The sequence below is a fragment of the Chionomys nivalis genome, chromosome 5 (assembly GCF_950005125.1).
Source record: "Chionomys nivalis chromosome 5, mChiNiv1.1, whole genome shotgun sequence".
Classification (NCBI taxonomy): domain Eukaryota; kingdom Metazoa; phylum Chordata; class Mammalia; order Rodentia; family Cricetidae; genus Chionomys; species Chionomys nivalis.
The window spans coordinates 104404178-104431300 of NC_080090.1; the positions used below are offsets into that span (position 1 = coordinate 104404178).

The 27123-nt window shown below is 40.2% G+C and overlaps 1 protein-coding gene across 1 annotated transcript in view; it reads left to right on the forward strand.

Moving 5' to 3' along the window:
* The window catches only part of Cntnap5 (contactin associated protein family member 5), a 976150-nt gene that overhangs the window by 677396 nt on the left and 271631 nt on the right, over positions 1 to 27123 (forward strand). Inside the window, exon 13 of the mRNA XM_057769582.1 lies at positions 3096 to 3296. Coding sequence (XP_057625565.1) covers positions 3096 to 3296 — 201 coding nt within the window. The remainder of the gene's footprint in view (positions 1 to 3095; positions 3297 to 27123) is intronic.

The following is a 27123-nucleotide window of genomic DNA, read 5'->3' on the forward strand; positions in this document are numbered from 1 at the left end:
AGGATGATTCACAGTCACTCAGCATAATGCAAGTGCATGATATAATGGCTATTACTAAGGAAATAGTTAAAACCAAACCATTTCTTTTGTCTTCTAATATACTGAGACTGAGGTGTGAGGAGATGAAATAACTTTATCCAGATGGCAGAAAGAATTGGTGGAAAGAATTAGCACAGGATGGCCGCACAGTGAGGTCTTTCCCCTTTTATTTATTTTTAGTGAAACCACACCAGTGGCTCTAATCTTATAATAACAGTTGCCTTCAACATGCTTTCCTGTCAGTGTTCTCTAGTAGAAATGCTGTGGGTTATTGCTTTTCTTTATGGGCCTTTGTTTCCCCATTTGTAATACTAAGAGGGTGGAAGAGGGAAGAAACCACATGATTGCTCTGCTCAGTTCCTTTTCTGTTCTTTGGATCTATGAAGAATAGTGTTGCAATTATGTGGGTAAGATTCTCGGGTGGAAAACGCTTTTCAAGTCTTCCTGTTTCCTCCTCTGCTTTGATGTGAGGATGTTCAGAATTAATCTCCATGTCAAGATGCAGTAAGTGCTTCCACCCAAGTTAGCACAACAATATCCTACAGACATTCCACATAGTCCCGTGCAACTTTAAGATTTATTTATTTTTATTTCTGCCCCTGTGTGTCTATGTGTGAGTGTGTATGCTCACTTGTGAATAGAGTTTCCTCAGAGTGGAGAGAGGGGCATTGTATCCCCTGGAACTGGAGCAATAGAAGTGTTTATGAGCCATCTAATGTGGGTGCTGGAATGGAACATGGGACCTCTGTATGGCAGGTAGACTGTCTTAACTGCTTTGACAGCTTTTCTGCACATTAAAAGCCCTGCTGCCAGCCTGTGTACTGGCCCCTGATGCCCTGGTTTCATTCTCATATGCTGTCATTGATTAAAACCCTGAGTTTAGCGAAGGGAAGTGCCCTAAGTTTCATACTGGCAAAAATGGTTTTCAAGAACAGAGCTCTCTGTCTTTAAAACCATATTCCTCTCTTCCCACTAACTTTCATTCCTCCTTACCTTGTTCTTTCATTCTTATTGAAAGAATGCCATGTCTCTGCATATTTTCAATATAAAAAATTATGATAACTTTTTATATATGTGCATATGAATGTTGTGTTGTCTAGGGTTCTCCAAGGGAACAGAAAGGTGGCATATGCATATGGAATTTATTAGAGCATCTTACAGGCTGTGGTCTAGCTAATCCAGCAATGACTGTCGACCAGTTGAAAGTCCAAGAATACAGAAGTTGTTCAGTCCATGAGGCTGGATGTCTCAATTGTTTTTTTAGTAAATGCTAGAATCCTGAAGAAGTTAACTCTCATGCCAGTGAATGGACTTTCCAGCAGAAGTGAGGCCAGGCAGATAAAGAACAAAAGCTCTCTTATCTCCATACCCCTTATATAAGCTGCCACCAGAATGTGTGGCCCATATTAAAGATGGATCATCCCACATCAAATGTTGTTGGAGCTGTGGGCTGCATTCCTGCCACCCAGCTCCCGGCCACCTGGCTAGCTTATACCCCGAAATAACAACACACAAATTGTATTCATTTTAAACACTGCTTGGCACATTAGTTCCAGCTTCCTAATGGCTGATTCTTACATGTTAGCTAACCCATATTTAGTAATCTGTGTAGCACCAGTCTTACCAAGAAAGATTCAGCATGTCTGACCTGGTGGCTTGCTTCAGAGAGCAGAGGCATGGCGTCTGCCTCACTTCCTCTTCCTCCCAGCATTCTGTTCTGTTTACTCCACTCACCTATGTTCTAACCTATCAGGCCAAGCAGTTTTTTTATTAATTAACCAATGACCTTCCTCCATCAATCAAAAGATTCCCACTTCAAACGATTCAAATGAGAAAAATTTCTCTCACAGATGTTCCTAAATACTTGCGTTTTACTTAATTTTAAATGGAATCAAGTTGACAACCAAGAACAGTCACCATACATGTTTGTGCATGTATGTGTGTGTTTATACATATTCAGAAACCAGGGGGAATCTCAGGTGTCATCCCATAGATGTTATTCATCTGATTTTTCCATTGGAGACTAAAAGAATGTGTGTATTTATGCTTGGAGTGGGGCTCGTAGCTGTGCATGTGGGTGCAAATGCCTGTGGAAACCAGAAGAGAACACTGAACCCTCCTAAGATGGCATCAGAGATAGTTGTAGATAACTAATGTGGGTTTTCTGTAAAAGCAGTATACTCTCTTAACTGATCCATTTTCCCAACCTGTTTTTGTTCCTACGAAAAACTCTCATTGGCCTGGGGGTCTCTAACAAGGCTAGGCTGTCTAGTCAATAAGACCAAGGAGTCATCTTCTCTCTGTCCTCTACCAGGACTATAATTACAAGCTTGTATTGCCATCCCCAGTGGTTTTTAAAATGTCACTTCAAGGCTTAATTTTCAGGTCCTTATGCCTACACAGCATTGTTTCATCTCTGATAATGATGGGTTATTTTAAAAATGCTCATGATCTATAGCTGTTATTGTTTTCAACCTATTTAATTGCTCTTTAAGAAATTACTCCTGGTATTGTGTCTATTCTGAACTTACATAGATATTTTGTCCCTGTCAAAGTTTCCTATACAATGCAGTATAACCACTGTTTACATAGCATTTATCTTTTATTAGCTATCAAAAGTAACATTGGGATGATTTAGTGTATATAGTAGGTATATGACACGAATACGCTATGCTATTTTCTGTGAGAAAGCTGAGTACCTGTAGACTTTGATATGTTTTAGAATGTCTTTGAACAATCTCCCTAGGGATAAGGAGAAAGATTATATTGGCCAATTTCAAGTAAATAATTTACATTAAATATATAGTATAAAGCCCGTGGAATAAAGACTCATAAACATAACCCCTAATACTATTTGCCCCCATATAAACTTGAGGTAGAGTCCTTTAAGGATCAAAATTCTTGGCTCTTTCTTTAAGGTATAGAATGCCTTGATGCCATTGTCTGTATAGAGGCTTCAGGGAAGACTTCATCACAGCTTGAGTGACCCACTGTTTATGTCCTTTTCTCTGAACTTCCATTCTTACTTCTCCTGCCTCGTATTGTTGTCTATGCAGAGGACAAGATCTGGATGACAGTTCAGCACAACAGCACAGAGCTGACTCGGGTACAGGGTTCCAACCCTGAGAAGCCCTATTCCATGATCTTAAACTACGGTGCCAGTATGGAGCAGCTGGAGGCTCTTATTGACGGATCAGAGCACTGTGAACAGGAGGTGGTGTATCACTGCAGGAGATCTCGCCTGCTTAACACACCAGGTAAGGTTCTGCCCTTTTTTGTGGTACTCTGAAACCCACATGGCAATACTCTATGTTTTTCTTGGCACACGCTAGGGTTGTTGAAAAAGTGGGAATCTCAATTTAAAAAATGTCTTCAAATGATAATTCTCTTAGTGAGTGATGTGGTAGGACCAAGCCAATTATGGGTAGTACCACCTCTGGGTACATAGTCCTGGGATATATAAGAAAAACAATAAATAAAAATAAACCTGACAATGCCAGGGGGAGCAAACCTTCAGTTCATGTTTCCTGGTTCCTGCCCTGACTTCTCTCAGTGATGGAGTGTCACTTGAGAATCGTTCAGTTTTCCTTCCCAAGTTTCTTTCATTATGGTGTTTTATGACAACAGAAATACTAGCTAAGACATCCAAAGAGAGGGGTATTTGACAAGAAAATGACTGCAGTGTATTTGTTCACTCTGCTTCGGGTAAAGATATGACTCAAAGAAGACAAGTCTTGGCTTTGATATTGAGGGAGGTCTGTTGAGTCTGTACTTATCTCTACATCTTCAGAATGACATAGTGATAATACCCAACCTCATCAGCTGTGGAAATGAAGAGATTTTTTGTCAGAAATTCATTTGAAGACAGGGCATTTGAGCTTGATACGGAAAGTATGATAATTGAACATTGTTGGAGAGGAAAGATGGCATCAGAGGTATCAAGTATCCCAGTTCATACACACAAAAGTTATGTCTAAAATAATGGATATCTAAGGAGTAAGCACTAGGCAATAAGGCCAGCAAGACAGGCAGAGGCTACTCTGGGTTCGCAGAATTTCTGTTGCTTGAAGAAAAGAGATTTTAGTGGATATGAAAGTAAATTTTCATTTTAATGAATTAAGCAGCAATTAAAATGGGGTTTATCAAGTAGCATTCATTTCCATTTAACTCACTATGTAGCTAAAAATACCTTAAATTTTTGATAAACCTGCTTTCACCTCTGGAGTGCCGAGAATACAGAAGTATGTCTTTTCTTCCCTGCAATGCTGGCCTTCAAGCTCAGGGCTGTTGTGCATGTTTGAAAATCACTCTACCAAGGGAGACGTCCCTAGTCCTGAGGCTTCATTTCAGAGAAAAAAAAAAAAAAAAGGCTAACTCCTTTTATGTTCGTCCAGTTCTGTTGTTTTATGGTGAATATATGATTTGGTTATTATGTGTGAATTAGTTATGTCTCTTGCTGTTGAGATGTAACACCGAACAAAGTATCCAGAAGAGAGATTGTCTTTGTTCATGGTTTAAAGCCCACCGTGCCAGGGAAGGCATGGTGGTAACAGCAGGACGGCCGGGGGTAACAGGAGCATGGAACAAATGCCTGCTCCTCTCCTAGAGGACCAGGAGGCAGAGAGGGTAATAGTAACACTCAGCTAGGCTTTTCCATTTTCCTTTTCATAAAATGCATAGACGGTTTGACATACTAGAGTCTATGTTACCCTGGCTGGCACAGAACACTGTATATAGAACAGATTAGACCCGGACTCATAGAGATCTACATATATCTTCTTCTTGAGTGTTGAGATGGAAGATATGTGCCACTCAGTCCATATGGAGTCATTCATTAACACCAACATTAATTCATCCTCAAGGCCACAGGTGTATCGGGTGTCCAAGGTAGAGTATCGCATCCTGTCATGAAGTTCAGTATCCAGTGGCTAGTGTTTGCAGGTTTAGAGTGGCTGGGGTACAATAGAGACAGAAATGTCAGTAATGCATGGGTGGGAGACACCTAAGTACACCGCACTGCCTGACTAATCTAGAATCTTCAAGGGAAGATACCGTTCCACCTAAGTGAATTTTCCAGATAACTGTCACTTATCCCTTTAAACGCTGAAAATATTTTCAAAGAAATTTTATCTATTTGAAATGGAAATCTTTTTCCAATGGATTACATGCCTCCTTGCCTTCTTAAACACAGAATTCGGAACAGAAAATGGGACCCTTATTTTGATGACTCAGGATCATCACTGTGAAATCAATTCCAGAACTGCTGTTGAATTCAGCCATGCTTGTCAGGCTGATAAGATCGGTGCTGCCTCTCCGTGTTCCTTTCCTTGCATTCCATTCCCCACACATTGGCAGACTTGGTTCACTATCTATCTGTGTGAGTAGGTCTCTGTCCCCTGATGATTAAGATGAACTCATACCACCTAAGCTCTTCTCAGGATGTGTGGCTCTAGGAACTGCCCTCCTGTCTTTTAATTTTTCTTGTCCTTTTCCAATGTTTGTGTTCAGATGAAAAAATAGAAGTTTTCCCAGTCTTACTTTGGGTCTTTCCTCAAGGACTGACAGGCATGTCACATAGGTTATGTTATCTCCTTTATTTATTTATCTGTGAATGCGTGCATGCACATGTGGGGGGGTTGTGTGTGTGCTGTGCACACATGACCATAGTGCCCTTGGAGGTTATATTTAACAAACCCCCCATCAGTTAATTATAGGCTGTGGTAAGCCACCCTATGTGGGTGTATAGCACTCATGTCCTCTGTCAGACTGGGGCACGTTTGCTGCTGAGCCAGTTAACTCTCCAGTCCCTGTTATTCCTTTGTGTGTATGCATTGTCTTCTTAACTAGATTGTCTTAAGTTCTTTGAGTTTAGGTTTGTATAGGAAGAGAATAGATTTGGGAGGGGGACCAGACTGGAAATGATGTCTCAATCTAGTTCTTACTTGACTTGTGTCAGCTTGCTTAGTTTCTACAGTTTAATTTCACCACTTGTTAAATTTACATAAAAATTACATTCATTAGGATGATAGGATGAAAAAAAGACAAGCAATCTGAAATTTAGAATGTACTCTGTCTGTCTCAGGCATCCAGTAACCAGTGTCTCTGCTCCCAGTTTGCTTCTCAATAGAAAAGGAGCACAGTGGATGGTAGGAGGAGGAAGAAGCTGAAAAGGGATTTCCTTTCTATTATTTGTTCATTCAAAAATCTATACAATGAGTTTTTCGCATGCCTACCCCCTCTCCTCCCATTCCCTTCAGATGCACACCCAGTACCCATCTAACTTTGTTTCCATTTTTAGTACCCATCTAGTTCAATTCATTCTACCCATATATTAATGGTGCTGTGGCCTTCCACTGCAAAATGGTTGACTTCTCAGGGGTTACACCTTATAAGAAAACTGACTCTTTCTCTAGCCACTATCAGTTGCCAACAGTTCCTCAGCTTGGGTCAGAACTTCATGTCTACCTCCCTTCTTTATGCTGGTACTTTTGTCTGGATTTAGATTGCACACTTCTTGTGCATGCTGTCATAACCTCTGAGTTCATATTTTCAGCTGTCTTGTTGTGTTCAGAGGACACTGTTTCATTGTATTCACTCATTATATTTGAATATTACAGTCTTTGTGCTTCCTCTCCTATAGCAGTAATCTCTGAGTCTTGGGAGGAGGGCCTGTGATACAGATGTCCCATTTAAAATGAGCATTGCTTAGGCATGTATCCTATGACCTTGCCTAGTTGTGAGTCTCTGTTAATCATCATCTCCTAAAAATAAAAGATTTTCTAAATGGGGTTGAGAGATGAATTAATTCATGGGAATAAAAAGTCATCAGAAGTCATTTTAATACTATATTCATGTAGAAGGAAAATAGTAGTAGACTCTCAGATACAGAGATCCACAGTAGAGCAGTGGGCTGAGCTCCCAAAGTCCAGTCAAAGAGTTGGAGGAATGAGAATATGAGCAAAGAGATCAAGACCACGATGGAGACACCCACTAAAACAGTTTATCTGAGCTAATGTGAGCCCACCAACTATGGCCTGGCAGTGAGGGAACCAGCATAGGACCAATCTAGGCCCTCTGAATGTGGGTTACAGTTATATGGCTGGGACAGACTGTGGAGCCACTGGCGGTAAGACGAGGATTTATCACTACTGCTTTTTCTGGCTTTTTGGAACTCAGCTCTTTGGATGGATACCTTTCTCACCTAGATATAGTAGAGAGGGCCTTGTTCCTGCCTTACAACAATGTACTAGACTTTGACTCCCCATGGGAAACCTTGCCCTCTATGAAGAGTGGATGGGTGGTGGGATGAGAGGAAGGTGGAAGAGAGGGAGGAAAAAAGGGAATGGGAACTGGATTTGACATGTAAAATAAGAAAAGATAGTTTTAAAATTATATATATGTGTATAATTAGTAGTAATTTGTTTGTATAATTATGTATAAAATTATTATTAATGTATATTATCAGTACATATATATACATACATATATATATACATACATATACATATATTTAGTAGGCTCTCTCCTAGGATGCATGACCACCTAGCCATAGGTTCTTAGCCCAACAATGCTCCCAGGTATAGATTTGATCCTGTGGCAAGGGACTTAAATCCACCAGAATGTGGTTGGTTACTTGCATGGTATTCTTCCCGCTAGAGTAGCAGTGGGTCTATCTCACGAGATCAACTGGTATTGCATCTTGCAGGGTGCACAGACGTTTAGACAAATAATATTCTTCTTCTCCAATAGGGCCTTACCATAAGTTTCTGAAAGATATCCAATAGGATTGACAATAGTTTGTGTTATTTGTGTATCTATGGAGCCTTACTGGCCAACAACTTTAAACAAAGAAAATATTTTTGAAATTGAGCTTTTTATCTGTAAGCTTATGGTGTACAATAGAAACATCATTGTCCCACTATAGGATGACTAGTTTAATTCCCTCCACAAGTGTGTGTGTGTGTACATGCTTATTATTTTTTGCAGTAGTGCATAGGGGTAGGTTTCTTTTATTATCTAATTGCAAGTAGATTAAGAAAGGATTCCCAGCCCTGATATAGACTTATTTATCCTGTACGTCACATCCACAAATGGAAGAACAAATAAGGTTGCTGAGATTCCTTAGCAGGTACAGTGCTTTACTGCCAAACTTGGAAATCAGAGTTCAATTTTCAGAATCCATATGATAGAAGGAAATAACAATGCCCACAAGTTATTTTCTGGTCTTCACAAAAATTCTCTAGGGCTCCTGTGTGCATAAGAGTACACACACACACACACTAAGTACATAAATGTAATAACATACTCAATGAGCCAACATAATCATACCAATAATTGATTTTTATCAACCATCATATATCATCTTATTCAAGTATTTCAAATAAGAAGTCTCCTTTCAGCATGTACATTCAGATATGTTGTAGATGGGGCTACAAGAACATTTTTGCACATGGATCCTTGTGAACATAACTGATTATGTACTTAAGATAAATCCCTTGAGGTACCATTGCCAGGACAGAAAGTGTGTGCATTTTCAAGGATTTTTGCCACTTTGACTTCTGCTGTCTATCAGGGTGGGTTCCAATTTATACCACTGACAATACAGAGGAACTGTATGCCCATTTCCAAGCAATGGATATTAGCTTTAACTTATTATTTCAGTGTTGGTAATTTTATAGTTGTAAAACATCACCAAAGAAAGTTGTAAGTTCTGTGGTAAGTAGTTATTATGCATGCACATATAAGAGAGAGGGAGGGAGAAAGAGAGAGAGAATACCTTACTTCATAGTCAGATGTCATGTTTAATTAAAACTAGAAAATGGTGCAAATAGCATCTGCAGTTGGACTTAAGTTGGCAGAAGAAGATGTGGAAGAAGTCTTCTTGCCATATCATTTCTTTGTCTTTTTTCATAGATAATGAAAGAAGGAAGCAAAGAAGGCAAGCAGAGAGAAAAGGAAAAACACCCAAAGGGTTACTGTTGACCAAGGTTTCTTATGACTGAGGCTATGCTATGTGTGATAGTCAGATAAGCATTCTCTCTAAACGAAGCTCAAGATCTGCACAGAAACACTTATTATTCTCACATAACTTTATTTATGCCAGAAAACTGAGGAGGGCTAAGCTACACTTTACATGGATCTCTCCTGAATTCAAACACACTACTGTTAGTACGGAAAGCTCCACATGTCTAAGAAAATGGGTATTTCCAGAAAGAATGCTTTAGTATAAATTTCCTTATTGCTAGTGTATGTGCAGATTCCTGGGAAATACCCAATGGTTGTACCACTCAGCTCCTTGGGATGTGGACTGTGGCTGACCACAGCAATTCCTTAGTTCTCTCTCCATGCTCTAGAACTTGCTTGGTTATGTTCACCCAGTAACAGTGAGGACAGAGAGGAGACAGGCAAATGGAGACTATACATAGTGTTTTGTAGAAAATTACGGTCTACCCAACTTAGATGAGTCGACTTAGAGTCTCCATGGCACTGTTAGAGTTCCTGATCATGCCTAGTCAATGACAGGCAAAAACACCATGTCAATGAATAGGAACGCCTGAATGCTGGGAATGGATATAAGTTTATCCCCATTGCTAAATTAAAGAGTCTGCTGTATCCCTTTCACTGGAGTCCTATCTTCTATGTTGTGATGCTGCGCCTTCTTACCCCTTCCGCCTAGAAAGACATTAATGCCCAGCTACAGTGTACCACTGTGTTTGATTTACTCAATTGGTGAGTAAGCCAAGACACTCTCATTTTCTGAGTATTCCTCTGCAATTTTCCTACAGATCTCCTCATAACTGCCATCCCAATGACGTGAAACCTTTCTCTGTAACTGAAGCTGTGTCCTAGAAACCCCAAAGTTACAGGACATAGGCCCTGTAACTTTCATGCATTCGCAAATTTCCCACTTTGTTTGCTTCTTCTTGCCACAACTTTGTGCAAAGCTAAGGCATCACTACAGAACAGCTTTTTTCGAGCAGGGAAGTAGCCAGGCTCCTGTGCTCAGCAGCTCCTTTCCCTGCTCACTGCTGGATGAAGCAGCCATGTGCCTCTGGGTTAGGGTACAGCCTGCCCTGGCTGAGTTTGAGCCACTCTTACACCTCTGCATCATGCAGGAGTTCTAAGTCTGGACAGGAGCCGAGATAACTGCTGTATTTAGCACTCTCCCATGAAAGCTTACTTTCGGGTTCCCTCCTAAGCAAAGCTGCACATGGTCCTTGGCACAGAGAACAGCTTGAGACCAAAATGTATGCTATGGCTTTGACCTTGAATGCCACCAGAGCCGCTTGTTTAAAGACTTGATCTCTAGCTTGGTGCTGGTGGTGAGTGGTAGAATTGTCAAACTCTTAACAATATACACACAGTAGGATATGCTCAGGTCATTGGCGTCATCACTTTTCCTCTGTTTCACTGTGTGTGTGTGTGTGTGTATGTGTGTATTTGTATGTATGCAGGTAGATTCATGTGTGCACTTGTGTGGAAGCCACAGGACAACCTTGACTGTGGTTTCGTATGACTCTATCCACTTTACTTTAAAGAGTGTATCTCCCACTAGCCTGGAATTCACCAATTCTGCTAGGCTGCCTGACCAGCTAGCCACAAGTGTCCACAAGCATCTCCTGAGCACTAGGAATCCAAGGATATGCCACCATATCCAGGTTCTTATTCTATTTATCTTTTGCCATATGTACCTTTGCCCATCTTTCTATGTAGCTGCTGGGGATCTGAACTGGGATCCTCAAGTCTGTCCATCAGGTGCTCTTACTTGTGGGATCATCTCCCCAGCCACCTCTGTTTTATTAGTGGTGTCTCTGGGACCTAACTCCATCCTTAAGTTTATGCAGCTAGAGCTTCACTGACTGAGACATCTCCCTAGCCCCATTTTCTCTTGATCCTTGACCCAGCAAGGTTGTTCTTCCCCTCACTCCCATCACAGACACAAAACACTGGGGTCAACGGATCACAAAGTAAAATCTCCAGAACTGTGGCTCTAGCAATCTCTTTTACACAGAGATTTATTGTCTCGGGGACTAGCCAGCAGGAGGAAAATCCAACATACATACACAGAGCCATCAGAGATTTAGACTCCTTTACTTTGAAATCTAATCATCATAAGAAAGACTGAGCTGGAATTTTCTTTGGTTTTCTTTGAATAGAAATCATCTGTAAAGCAAATCAACCCTGCAAGCCTGACTATGAGGACTGCAAATTCTTTCTAGTCCAGTGCCTCCTACACTCCACCTCTGTTTCCTTCCCAGGAGCTGGAGGTACACTCAGCACTGTTCACTCATTCCTATTGGCTTTCAGGAGTTTGGATTCACAGATAATTGCCTAATCTAGTCACGTTCCAGTGGAATTTAAAGGGACAAAATGTGTTCTCTGAGAGAGAATTATCACATCCTCAATTGCCCTTTTCCCTTCATCTTTCATACTTTAGTGAACATGCAACTAAGTATATATCTACACACACACTATATAATATATTATTTAAACAGTGTATCTATGATCTATAGCTTAACAAAATGTAATATAATACATGCAAATTTATATTATAATCCTTATTTATAGGGTTTCTCTGTCTTCTGATTCAACCAAAGGCAGGTTGAAAATACTGGAAAAAATGCATCACTAGGTGACTCAGTCAGTAAAGTACTTGCCATACAATCATAAGAAGCTGAATTCAATCCCCACTGTGCACATAAGAAACCTGGAAGAGATGGAGACAGGTTGAGGCTAACTGACCAGCCAGCCAACTTTATTTACTGATTTCAACAGGGAGTGGGGATTGTATCAAAGTACATGGTAGAGGACTCTTGAGGAACAACACCCAAGGTTATTTCCTGGCCTCCAAACACAATGTACATTTGCACACTCATGTGCATGTATGCCCTCCACACAAGCGTTTACTCACATGAAACCTCACAAACACTTTCGTTTGTTGTTATCTTCCAAAACACAGCATTATAACTAGTGGTTTAAAGTAGATGACAGGATATGCATAGATTCTATGAAAATACTATAAATACTTTGCCATTGTGTAGAAGGATCTGGAACAGTCAAGAGTTTTGATGACTGTTGTCTTAGAAACAACTCCCAGGAATGCCCAGTGTTGACTCTGTACTACTTATACACAAACCAGCACACACTGTATCATATAAACCAGGAAATGATAGTACATACTCATGATTTATACTTACTGTACCAAAATAGATCTTTAAGCTCACTTGTATATAGAAGTCTTCATATTTTCTTGTGGTATTTAACTCAATGTGCCCACTCATATATCTTTGTAAGAGACTTGAATAGAAGAAGTTTATAGGATTTTGTCACAAGTCTTCAAACATAGTGACTTGGACCAGCCAGATGGCTCAGCAAGCAAAAGCAATAGCTGACATGCCTGGCGTACTGATTTGTATCCCAGGTACCCATAGGGAAGGGTACCGACTCCCATAAGTTCTCCATATGGAGACTCTCTCTCTCTCTCTCTCTCTCTCTCTCTCTCTCTCTCTCTCTCTCTCTCTCTCTCCACACACACACACATACAATTTAAAAAAATTTAAAAATAAACATAGAGATTAAACATGAATCTAGTCAATACATTTCACTGTGCATGAAAACCTCTCCCCATAATATTTCTCTAAGAATAGACAATTGATATTTCAATTGAGGAAGAAAATCAGAATAGAAGTGAGTGAATTCGTAAAAATGATATCCACCTATTTTAAGCCAAAGACATAGATGCATAGCTAATGGGAAGCTAATACCTATAAAAGTGTGACAGAAATGTACCTTGCCATAATTAAGTTGCTGTTTTTATCACTAATTATTTCAATGATCAGTGGTTATTATTGAACAAGCACCCAAACCGAAATGCTCTTCAAGGTATTAAGGAATTTCCCCTGCTTCTGTGACACAGAATGTGTACACTTACTAAATCTCAAATATGCCTATGAGTAAAAATACCCAATTTTCCAATCCTAAAATGCAGGGATAGTAGCAGGAAATGAACATGAAATTTGGAATCATAAAACCTGATGTTAGTTGATTGTGTCACCCACATAAGCTTATAACATGACTTCTTGTTATTTGGAGATATTGTTTCATATATACCAGCCTGGCCTGGAATGTGCCAAGTATCCAAGGATAGTTGAACTTCTGACCTTCCTACCCCCCCTCCCACATGCTGGCATTCCAGGTGTGCATCAGCTCACTGATTTACTGAAACCAGGTTTTTGTTCACTCTAGAGAACCATTTTATTAATAGAGCCATATTCTCAGTCCTACTTATTATATCTGAGTTTTTGTGTCTTGGTAATATTTAATGGGATACATGCTATGCCTTGAGGTAGATAACCAAGATGCTTTAGTTTCTTGTTATCTAGCATCTTCTTCACATTACCCAGTGAACACAGGGAATATGCTTTTTATCAGCAACCTGTAAGTACTCTCATGACCCCTTTCTGTTTTCCTGAGAGAGTTCAGCTTTGGAGTTTAACTCTTCTTGGTCTGATGGCATACAAGCCACCTAAACTTTGGTTTACACATAGACATGGTTGTCTAATATTCTAAGATGTTTTCTTGATCATTTTAGAGGTAAGTGTAGGCGTCCTTCTGACTTCTTTTAACCATTAAATTCATTCATATAGCTACCCAGTTCATGCGAGCAAATGGCACCCTCATTTGCTAAATTTCAAGTCAAAATCTAGACCTTTTCTTCATATCCATTCCCAATTGAGAATATCAGCATATGCTCAGACTTAGAGTTTTCTAATTCCATCAATGCAACCTGCCTTGTAGCACTCCCTTCTTCCCAACCTGGTCTAGTGTTGTACACATGCTTCCTTTATTGTACCGTTCTATACCACACCTCCAGTCTTTCAACCAAAGTGCTATTTTGAAGATATTATGATACTGGATTTCAGATCTTCCCCTCTGACTTAACTCTTTAGATGGCCTGCAGAACTCCAACCGATGGAGACTGCTGGCTCTTCCTCCCACAAACCAACTCCACCTGGACCCTCTTCTCTGTCCCTTGCTAAGTTTGGTTTGCTTCTTAAACCAGTGTAGTAAGTTTACTCTTTTTACAAGTTCCATTCCTGTTTCTGTACTTGGATCTCTTTTTAGTCATTATCTTGAATTTTACATAAACTGAAAAGTCTATTCTATTGCTCTTACTGCTTTATCCGAAGTGTATATAGTTTGTGGAGATACCATCGCAGACATTTTCCCCATTTATTTATTGATTTTTTTCTGCCCTGATTAATAGATATCGAGGAAAAAGATGTCTGTGTTATCTCATGGTCTACCCCAAATCTTACACCTGCAATTGTACTTGGATATGAAAGAGACTTACTGCATCGTTGTTGACTTAATAAAATGTTCCTTCCCCAGCACTAAGTTTCAGTTACTGTCGATACGTGATGTAGAAGAGAGCAGGGACAGACCAAGCGCATGTGTTTGAGCCTGCAGCCAGGATCCTTACAGGCTGACAACTGCATCACAGAATAGAAACTGCTGGCCTGGGAGGCTCTGACATTGACTCTCTGTGACCTTGAACAAGTTACTTACATTTTACAGCCCTTGAGTTCCTCCTCTTTAGCACCAGAGGTTGTATTTCACGCTCCCCTAGTGTCTTTTCTACCATGGCTCTCCTGTCTCTACACTAACCAAACAATCTGAGTGGAAATGCACATCAGAGTTTATTGCTTTCTTGTCAGAGTAAAGAACTGAAAGTGCTGGGAAAACACAGTCCAAAAAATTATTTTTTGAAATACTTCAACCAATGACACACAGTTGTGGATTTATATACTAGCAATCCTTTTTCTGTTTTCATGTCACTCACCTCTTCAGAAAACACTTTCCATATACTAATACTTACTGACAGGAAAAGTATGGATCTACTGCTGTGATAGGTCAAGATTAGTTACAAAAATAGAGAAAGTGCAGTTTAGTGGTAAAACATTTGTCTAGCTTATATGTGGCCCTGAGTTCAATTCCAAATACCACAAAATAATTAATAATTGCTACTAAAAATAAATTCAAGGAAAATATTTCTTAATAATATGTTAGTCACTATTGTCTTTGCAGCTGAACACTCAATCAGAGGCAACTGAATGAAAGAAGGCTCATGGTTTGACATAATGAACCAGTAAAACTGACCGTGGGAGAGAAGCACAAGGCTACTATATGTCTGCTCCCATATTTACAGACCTAGGAGCAGAGGGAAAAGAATATCAGCACTCTATTGGTTTTCTTCTGGTCTCTTTCCTTTAGTCTAAGACCCCAATTCATGTGATGGTATCAGACACTCATCGTGAATCTTCACCTCTCAGTTAATTCAATCTGGAAATTCTCTCACAAGCACACCCAAAAGTGTCCCTCACTAATGCTCTTGGCATATCCTAACCCAGTCAATTGCCAATCATAATTAACAACCACAAATTTAGGAGATTAAGTGAGGACTGTGGGGAGGGACTGTTAACACTAAGGGCCATTGGAAGGATCATTTGGAAATCTACTAGAGTAGAATGTAAAATATGCACATTTATAAAATAATCTAAATGGAATCACTAAACAAGAAGGGAGACAATGCTCCAACTATGTATCTCTTATCATCAAGTGAAATTGCAGCACCAGGAGTAGGTTACATCTAGATCAAAGAGACCCCATGGAACTCCCAAACAACTCAGACTATTTCCAAGGCTATTGTATGGTCTACATAAACTAACTAGTAAGGACTCATTGCTGAAGGTAAAACCTATGTATCTCACTAAAAACAGAGTTGAGCTGGTGTCTACCTAAATCTTTTACCCCTTACTGATTGGTGTTCATGATACTCAAAGGTACTTTGCAGGCTACCACAGGAGAAAGGTAAACACCACCCTAGCTACAAAATCTGCAACCTGCAATGGTGACCTGTATGCTTAACACATTAATGCAATAGTGGCAAAAATGTTGAGGAGCAACCAATCACTATCTATCAGAGTTAAGGCCCACTGCATAAGGTGGAAACCATCACCTTTGTCCTGGTAGCCAAGAACCTAAGATTAGATATGTCATGCCATGGACTTAAGGGACAACCAAATACTGTTCTGTTAAAAGAATGTAGCAATAGAATGATTCTTAGAGAATTTCTGCAGCTATATCCATAATTCAATGTCTTAGACATCATCAGAGATTTTCCTGCGGTAGAAAGGAACTGATACAGAGACCCACAGCTAACCGGACACTGTGCAAACTGTGAGAGAACTTGGAGGACTCAGTTCTAAATGGGATGTGTCTGTCAAATCCCTCTTCTCAGGGCTCAAGGAACTATGCTGAGGAGAAGGTAGAAAGATTGTAAAAGCCTGTCTTGGGGTTTTATTGCTGTGAAGAGACACCATGACCATTACAAGTCTTGGAAGGCATAACATTTAACTGGAGCTGATTTACATACACTTCAGAGGTTTAGTCAATTATCATCATGATGGAGAACATGACAGCATGCAGACAGACATTGCCATGACGGGGAACATGACAGCATGCAGACAGACATTGCACTGGCGAGATAGCTGAGAGTTCTATTTCTGGATTGTCAGGCAGCAGGAAGAGAGAGTGACACTGAGCCTGGTTTGAGCTTCTGAAACCTTAACAACCACCCACAGTGACACACTTCATCCAACAAGGCTACCCCTCCTAATAGTGCCACTCTCTGTGGGCCCATGGCTGCCATTTTCACTGAGGCCACCACAGAGCCAGAAGGTACAAGTGATGCCGAATAGAAAAGGCCTTGCAGACACAATAGAACTGACACACATATAAACTCACAGATCTGTGCCAGCATGAATAGGACTTGGTCAGGTACAAACCAGATGGGGTCCCAACACAGTCATAGGGAAATAGACAAGAGTTTTCATCCTCAATCAAGACACTGTCCCCAATGATACCTTCTTACAAAGGAAATGCTAGTTTCTCCAAAGGAGTCTCATTGCACATACAAACCATACTTAAGGGCAGTTCCATTCCCACTAGCAGATGCTGACACAAAATGAACTCCATGGTATTGGGGATATTTTTACTTTTACATCATATTGGCCTTTTGGTTGTATATTACTGTTTTCAATTTTGTGGTTTTGCTGTGTGTGTGTGTATGTGTATGTGTGTGTTTGAGTGTATGTGTATCTGTGTGTGTTTGTGGGTGTCTGCGTATGTGTGCATGTATGTGTGTGTCTGTGTGTGTCTGTGTATGTGTGTATGTATGTATGCGTGTGTGTCTGTGTGTGTGTATGTGTGTGTATGTATATATGCGTGTGTGTCTCTGTGTGTGTATGTGTGTGTATGTATGTATGCGTGTGTGTCTGTACACCCACATTTCTTGTGCTCTTTCTTTTTGATTTTCTATGTGTTAGTTTGTTCATTTTGCTCTGTCCTTGTTTGTTTGTCATTTCTATTGTTCTGTTTTCTTAAGACATGGAAAAAGAAAACTTTTTTTTCTTTTTGATGGAGAGGCAGAAATGGTCTGGAAGGAGATTAGGCAGGGGAAACTATAATCAGAATATATTGTATGAAAGAAAATATCTTTATTTTCCAAAATAATTCATCCTAAATAATAAAAAACCAAAAAATAAATTTACTCCACATCAATATGCTACATAAAGATTAATTTAGATGATCACATTCTACCCCTGGTCTGCAAACAGTGGTAGACCTCATGTTCATCTCATATCAAAAAGTTCAGTAGTCAATCTCTCAGAATCTCCAACATCTTGATATCTAAAACCCTATTCAAAAGCTATAATACTCACCCTAGTAACTTTGAAGCTTTGTAAAACAAACTGAAAACCAAAACACAAACTAAATAGATGTTTATGCAGAGTTAATATTCCTATTACAGAAAGGGGGTGTGAAGGTCAGCAAAGAAGTCATGGGACCAAAGCAATACTCTGCCTAGAAGTTAAATCTATAAAATTTCTCATTGTGACTCTGGCCTGGTACACATAACCTGGCCACAGTGGCTTCCTAGAACCTTAGTATAAGCCCCAATCTTCCATCTCACACATCCACAAAACCAACATGACATGGCCAAAGCCAGGATCTACTGCCAGCTGGAGATGTACTCTGATCCCTTTAGGCTGTAGCTGCAGAGGTTTCTTGGCACCTGTGATGGCTGCAGTTGCGAAAATACCTCCTATTTGAGGATACCCCGTGGTATCCTTCTGATACCCTGAAGATCTTTCTGTTTAGATTTTCCAGTACATTTGTACTGTTCCACCCTGGTACTCTAATTATGTACAGTCTCGCCTTGTCCCCTGTCCTGTCATCCTCACAAAATCTGTGATTTTTATTAATGGCATGCTGACATTACAGGTGCTTTTCTTTGTCTTTGCCTCAGTCAACTTTAAACTCATGTCTGTTGCCTTCCCTACTGTAGTGCATACGTTCATGCCTCTCTGTTCTCTCTCAGTGGGAATCTGAGGACAGTAAAGAGGACACCTGGGACAACATGGTTCATATGCTGTCTTAACACTTCTTCAGCCAGATTGTTTGCCAGAATGGAGCATAAATGTTGTCGAGCACAGTCCACTCTGTGCTGCATGTGCATACATAGAGCCAGAGCAGGTCCAAAATGATGCTAAGCCCCAAGGAAAAGTGGAATGACAAAAACATAAAAATGACCAAATGACAGTTTTTTAGGGAGGGGAAGCATTTTAATTCCATTTGGAAGGAAAGGAGGAGGTTTTTCACTAAGCATAGAGATATTGAGATATGTGTGGGGTTGGGCAGTCATTTCAACAGGCTTTGTGAAGGCCTGAGGTTAGAATCAGAGGTGTGAGGGAGACATGACATCAGAGGCAGCATCACTGATAGAAGGTTTCCAGAACCTCTCCAATGATACAATGATGCAGGAGCTTGTAATGAAAGGACAACAGTATAAGAATGCTTAAGTAGTGAGAATGGGGAGGGGGGACGGGTCTCTCTGCAATGTAGGCTATGCCTGAGCTTTATGAGCTGTGGTGGGCTCAGAGAGCAGAGGTTCTTAGCAGCACTCCATATGTGTTGGAGACATTCACTGAACCAAGAATGGTTTGCAATCAAGTATATCAGAGTGTTTTGTCCTGAAAAGGGGAGGGTAATCTTAAGAAAGGTTTACAGAATGGGAAAAGATCTTTACTAACCCCACTTCAGACAGAGGTCTGATCTCCAAAATATAAAAGGACTCAAGAAATTGATCATCAAAAGAACACATAATCCAATAAAAAAAATGGAGTTCAGACCTAAATAGAGAACACTCAACAGGAGAATATAAAATGGCTGAAAGACACTTAAGAAAATGTTCAACATCCTTAGTCATCAGAGAAATGCAAATCAAAACAACTCTGAGATTCCATCTTACACCTATAAGAGTGGCCAAGATCAAAAACACTGATAATAACTTATACTGGAGAGGTTGTGGGGTAAAGGGAGCACTCCAGCATTGCTGGTGGGAATACAATCTGGTACAGCCCCTTTGGATGTCAGTGCCAATTTCTCACAAAATTAGTAAACAACCTTCCTCAAGACCCAGTAATACCACTTTTGGATATATATCCAAATGATGCTCAATTGTGCCACAAGGACATGCGCTTAACTATGTTCATAGCAACATTGTTTGCCATAGCCAGAACCTGGAAACAACCTAAATGCCCCTCAACTGAAGAATGGATAGGAAAATGTGGTACATTTACACAATGGAGTACTACACAGCAGAAAAAATAACAACATCTTGAATTTTGGAAAACATTATTTTGCTGGAAAACATTATTTTGAGTGAGGTAACCCAGACACATAAAGACAATTATCAAATGTACTCACTCATAAGTGGTTTTTAAACATAAAGCAAAGAAAACCAGCCTAAAAATCACAATCCCAGAGAACTTAGACAACAATGAGAACACTAGATGGGAAGTAAAAAAAGACAAGTTCTCCTGAGTAAATTGGTAGCATGGGGAACTTAGAGGAAGAGTTGGAGGTGGGAGGGGAGAAGCAGGGACAGGAGCAGAGAAAAATGTAGAGCTCAATAAACATCAATAAATAAGAAGGGTCTAGACTACTTGCAGCCAATTGCACATGAATGGCCAGCAAGAGACAGGAAGCATATTGAAGCGTTACTCTAATTATTCTTTATGAATAAAAAAACCAGTAGTCAGATATTGGGGTAAGAACCTGAAAGATAAGAGAAGAAGAGAGGCCATCAGTCCTTCCTACCTGCTCCATTTCGTCTTCCAACCAGTGAGTCAGATCCTTCCCACCCCAACTTCCTACTTTCTTTCCTATTTGTCCTCAGTCTTTCAAACACTCTGTGGTTAAGTTTGGTTGATTAGAGGCTAACTCCACCCTCTGGCTCCAAGCTATCTCTATTTGTCAGAACACAATCAAAATATCACACAAGAGCATACCAATACATTAACCACTATCATCCTAGCAACCCACCAGTTCTGCCAAAGATCTCATTTGCCTGAGCTCAGCCAAACATTACAGTAAGGTGTGTATACCTGCACCCATATATGACTACGAAATGTGAATGTGCAGGCACCTGCATTCCCCATACCCAGCACTGCATTCTCACAGTAGACTTCTAGTATGACACGATGTGTTTAGTTATGTAAATAGGAAATGGAGATACAGCAGTTAAGGCAGCGAAAGAGACAAGGAGATTAGATAATGTACTGTACCCAAATGCCTTTGTTTCTTAGGATAGTTCTAATATATATAAAGTTCTACTATATATATAATTGAAGATTCCTTATCTACATACTTACATAAAACAAGTTCTTAGTGATACATAGATTCAGTTCCTCATATACGTATTCATTATACCCACATAACATCTCAGCCATTCCCTACAATCCCATAAGGTGCAGGTTATTGCCATGAGCAAACTGAAGTTCACATAACCTTCTCTGTAACTGTGAAATCAACTCCACTCTCACTGCCAGGCAAAAACAATCCTGACTTGAGTCCCACAAGTCAGCAGTCACCAGATGCCAGTGTTTCAGTAGTCTCCTGAGCTGAGTCAAACACAGAGAGAGTTTTGCCTTAATACACAGGCAGAACTCACTCAAGGTCTATCTGGGTAATTGTTTGGAAGATCCCCAGAGATGAGGAGACCAATTCTTTTTGGAAATATCTCACTGACAAAGGGAGAACAGAATGGAGAAAAGTAGACATGATGATGCTGATAATGTTACAATCACTGTGGGTTAAGCAGGAATTTTTCATAAGGATTATGAAAGAGTCATGTGTCAGAATAGGGAAGCTGCTGCAGAAATCACCTTGGTAAAAGAAACAAGGGAATGTCTAAAAACAAGAAGTGAGAGAGAACAGAAAGAGGAAGGGAAGATGAGGAGTAAAGGAGAGGACCATCAAGAGGAGAGGAAGAGGAAAGACTTGAGGAGGAAGAAAAGGAGGGAGAGAAGCAGAGAAAGAGGCACCAGGAAGAAGACAGTCAGAATCTATCTTAGTAATTGTTCTCTCAGAAACTCTAGGGAACTAAGTCCTTCCAGAAATTTGTCACTGGCAGGAGAAAGAGGGCAGATGAGTAAAAAGAGGAAAAACAGATGGAGGAACAAGAGGAGCAGAAAGATAAGGAGCAGGACTAAGAGCAATTAAAAGTGCCAGAAATAAGAAGGGAGAGAGGAAGGGAGAGAGGGAGATAAGGAGGGAAGAAGGGAGGGAGGGAGGGAGGGAGGTAAGGAGGGAAAAGGGAGGGAGGGAGAGAGGGCAGAAGGGAAAAAAGGAGGGAGGGAGGGAACTCTGACAAATTTTCTGTGTCTTCATTTTGAATAAAGTTCAAAATTATCAATATGGATAAATGCTGGGGAGCATAACCTTGCACCATTTTCTCACGGCCCTGAATTTATGGAGTGAGAAGACAAGGTCCCCTGACAATGGGAACAGCTGTTGGAAATGACAATGTATATCATAAGCTGCATTAAGAAATACAGTGGTTTAAAGGATATGGTGGTAACTAGAACTGTGTAGTGGCCATACCAAAGAGGCACAATGGAATGAATTTTCCTGAAGATAAATTTGAAGTGAAAATATCTTTTTTCATAGCATCAGGAATATTTAGGATGATAAAGTCACAGATGAATATTCCTTTAATAAGAGTTATTTTTTTTTATTTGGTGAGCTCTCAAAAGAAGCAATAGTCATACTTATTTCTCAAGACCAGTACCAAGTTTGGTAACTGACACAAAATGCACTTTGAAAAAAACATTTCTTGGGGTCTGGAGAGATGGCTCAATAGTTAAGAGAACACTCTAGTCTTCCAGAAGATCCTGCTTCATTTCCAAGCACCACCTATACAAGGCTGACAACTATCTGTAACTCCATTTTTAGTGTTTGATATCCTCTTTAGACCTCTGTTGGCACTAGACAAGCATATAATGCACATATGTACATTATAGAACATTCCTTTATACTGTGTATCACTGTAATTTAATAAAGAACTGAATTGAAGAGGTTAGGTGGGTCTTATGGGCACAGAGGGGTCTTGGTCAAGAATAAAGGTGGAATTACCAGTCAGACACAGAGGAAACATGACATGCAGGAGGAGATCTAAGCACCACAAGTCATGTGACATCACAAAGATGAATAGAAATGGTGAATTTTAGTTAGAAGTCCTAGATAGAAATAAGCTTAAGCTATGACCAAGATTTCATAATTAATTATATGTTTCTGTGTCATGATTTTGGGTCTGGCAGTCCAGAAACCCTGCTGCATGCAAACAGGTAGAAAAACACTCATGCACATAAGCCTAAAAATATTTCTAATACATGAAATTTATGTATGAATGTTGAAGGAGCTGCAGGTTGCATTCCTGCCACCCATCTCCTGGCCACCTGGCTAGCTTATGCCCCAAAATAACGACACACAAATTGTATTCTTTTAAACACTGCCTGGCTGATTAGCTCTAGCTTCTTACTGGCTAATTCTTACATCTTGATTACTCATTTCTATTAATGTGTGTAGCACCCCAAGGTGCGCTTACCAGGAACATTCTAGCCTACGTCCATCCTGGGTCAGAGCTTCATCGCGTCTGCCTCAGAGAGCAGCGGCATGGCTTCTGAGCTCACTTCTTCTTCCTCCCAACATTCTGTTCTGTTTACTCCACCCACCCATGTTCTAACCTATCAGGCCAAGCAGTTTCTTTATTAATTAATCAATGACCTTCCTCCATCATATGAATTATAGAAAACTTGTTTGAGAAATAATAAACCAGACAGGATAACCGAGTATCCTAAATGAACAAAAAACTCAAAATATCTTAAAGACTTAATGTCACAGTTCTTGTGTCAAGTATAACAGACACCTTTCATGGACTGTTTGAGTTGGGGCTATTTCTTCTTTAGTAGCCAGAAGAATACAGCCAGGAGAATTCATCTTCTGAATGCTCTGCTTACCTGTGTTCTTGGCCGATTTCTGTTGCTTGGTAAACACTTGAACCACAAGCAACTCAGCAAGGAAAGGGTTGATTTGACTTACACTTCTAGGTCCCAGTCCATCACCATGGGAAGGGAAGTCAGCAGGAATCAAGACAGGAGCTGAGGCAGGAACCACGCCAGAATGCTGCTAGCTAACTCTCTCATAGGCTCATGCTTAGAAAGCTTTCTCATGCGGCCCAGTGTCACTGGCCTAGTAATGAATGGTACTTCCCATAGCATGCTGGCACTTAAATAAATTAATAATCAAGGGACCACTCATCCACACAAACATGCTCACAGGTCAATCTGATCTAAGTAGTTCCTCAATTAAAGTTCTGCATAGATTGTCATGTTGACAAAGCTAACCTAGGACACTTTAGCAGAGAAAAGAGTATTGGAATGTTTTAAACATGCTTCAGCACAATGTGGAGTGGACATGTCACTTCTGATCCAAGTCTCTGACCCCCTGCCAGAGAACCAGAAAAATTAATGCTACCATGTGCCTAGAAGGTGAACAGTTGAGATCACTGATGTATAATCACAATGACCACCTGCCCCTGGATAAAGCAAATGGAGAGACAATTGAATGCAGAAAAAACAAAAGAGCTAGAAAATTCAGAAGGAAAAAACCAATGGCAGGCAAAAGAGGTGCGCAGAATTGCTCCCCCATACTTCTCATAGAAGGCTACTTCCCCTTCCTGCCTCCCACCCCCCTTCCTCCCTCCCTCCCACCTCCCTTCCTTTCCTTGCTGATTTACTAACCAGAGTCTTGAATTTTCTATCCAGTGATTATACCTCTAGCTTCCAAATTATATTATTTAAAAAAGTAAATCACACTTAAAAATGCATGAGGTCTCCTGGGAATGAAACGTTATTTCTTATCCCAGGAATCTATTTGTAGATCGCCATGTCAGCATGTGCATGTACACCTTGAATTTTAATTTTAGGTAAGATCATATATTTGTCAAGGTTAGCATCACTATTTAGGTTATCTGATTTGCTGCTTTTATTGTTGTTAATTCATGTTAATTGCAATAAGAAATAAGAAGTTCATATTTGAATAATATTATCTACATTCTTAGAAAGGCAAAACTAATTTCAGAAAATATTAATAGTTGTTCATATAGCTCTGACATGCATATGTCTAAAACTGTCTTCGTATGCATATGATGATATATAGCGTAAAGATGATACTGAGGGGATGGGAGATGGCTTTGTGGTTAAAGTGTGTGTGTGTGTGTGTGTGTGTGTGTGTGTGTGTGTGTGTAAGTGCGAGGACCTAGATTTGGCTCTCCAGCACTCAGATAAGGATGGACTCAGTAGTGTGCCTCTGTACTCAGTGTTCCTTCAGCATGACACTAGGTGGAGTTGAGGGACTCTCCAGAGGCTCATGGACTGACTAGTCTGGCATATTCAGTGCGAATAGCAGATAGGGGGGCTGTCACAAGCAAATCGAGGACTGACACACATTGTTCTTGTATCATTACCACATGTGTGTATGGCTCAGCACTCTGATGCTCCGTCACATGAACACACACACACAGAGACAGAAAGAGAGAGAGAGAGAGAGAGAGAGAGAGATTAGAAAACTACTATGTAAGTATTTGACTGATATAAGCATCTTACTTAACACCAGTTCGAAAAATTGTGTTGCTTGTGCATCTTGTCCACGTTTTCATATTTGTGAATTTGCAAAAAAAATATAGTATGGATTCCTGAGGACACATTTTCTCTGATGCTCAGAAACCTGTCCTAACAAAACAGTAACAACAACTGAGGCCATTGAGGGTCTCCTCACTATATGCCATATTGAAAAGTGCCCATAGCCATGGGCATTCAGCAAGTTTCCTACTCTAGGTTCTTCTCAGCAGCTAGCATGAACCTCCCACAGTGGCCTGTCTGCTGCTGTCTGCGTTGCTCCACAGTATATATGGATCTCTTCAGTATTTCAAAGATGCCTAACAATTATGTGTGAGGTATGGCAAAGGTGCAATGCAAACTAAGTCAGATATTATGATTCAAGCAAACCCCCTTATTATCCACAGGGCTACATTCCACACCCTGAAACTTAAGGTTCAAATCTTAACATGAAAGGCTTTCTTTCTAACATATATACTCATGACATAGTTTAATTTGTAAACTAGGTACAATAATTTATTATAAGCAAGAGATTATAAAAAATGAGCAACTATGGCTACTAAGTGACTCTTGGCCTGTTCCAGTGTAGTCTGGACAAAGGAACAATCCTCCTGCCAGTGAGACCAGTTGAGACAGGATTATTCCTTAATAAAACAAGTTACAGATGCAAATGCATGAATCCTTTGTTTCTAGAAATGTCCACTTAACATTTTGCAAGTTTGGATTACTAAAGATAACTTAGACTTCAGAATGTGTTAAATAGATTGGCAGAGACATTTTATTATAAGAAGGTAGCATCTGAGAAGAAATGAGGAAAATATTTTTTACATGACTGGATGGTTAGGAGAAGTCCTTAGGTGTTATGAAACACTTTAAAGATCTTTAGAACTGGGGAACATTAACCCAAAGAAGTGGAACTAGCTGGCCTGGGGCTCTAGGTGATTGAAATGCTTCTCTATAACTTGAGTTGAGACCCTCCCAGTGCTGACTGAGAAACACCTGAAAAGCATCCCTCCTTGCTGACTGGAAGCCACTTGCTATGTGCTGCCTCCAAGAACTCCTCAACGCTACCTCCTTCCCCACTTCTGCACCGGGAACGGCAGACTTTTTTTTTATATCCACAGCCAGATACTCATGTCTTAGTGTCTTATAGATAGCATGTCTTTCACAGCTGGAAGATGAGACCTTTGATCCTGGGATGCAGCCTTTTCATGTTAGCGAGCTGGGTCACACCTGCAACCTGGTGTGATTTTAGTGGAAGCAAACAAGGGCCACCTCTGGTGATCCATCAGGAGCCTCTGGCCTTTGATGCATGAGTTGTTTCATGCCTTGAGCAAAGTTAATTTCATTTCTCATCCTCGGCATGCTTGAGTACACAGTTTACCTAAAGGTTAAGAGTTATGATTCTAATTAAGAGGATGGAGCAGTTCTACTACATTAACATTGATAGCGCATGGAAAGTGCTCCCAGAGGCTTCGTTCTTTGAGCGGTAGCCATTTCCACGTCTATTCTTCCTCGTTTTTTTTTTCTTCTAGCACCATTTAATGAAAATCTAATACTAAAATTGCCACCTTGTTCCTGAGACCTCAAAGGTTGTCATTGTTTTTGCTTACCTCTTTATCATTCCACTAGGGAGAGATGGGAAACTCAATATCCTTGAGACTGTTTGCTTAGCTGATCAAAGCAATCCTTGGGGTAGAGGCCCAAAGGATGAGAAATTAGCAAGAAATGTGTGCTGCAGAGAAAATATAATGGGGCGTGTCCATCAAATGATAAAATGTGAACTTTCCTTTATACTAAAATGGAAAGGCCATTACAGTAGAGAGCCATTTCTATAAAGGTTAAACATGACAGGGAGTCCCTGGCCCTTTAGTTCTGTCTAGTTTCAGTGAGTTTTGGCCTGCTTCAATTTATTCACAACCATAGAACTCTACAGTCATCACTTAATTTACATTCTAGCTGTGCTTTTAACCTGGTCAGACTCTGGTACCAGTGATGGTTT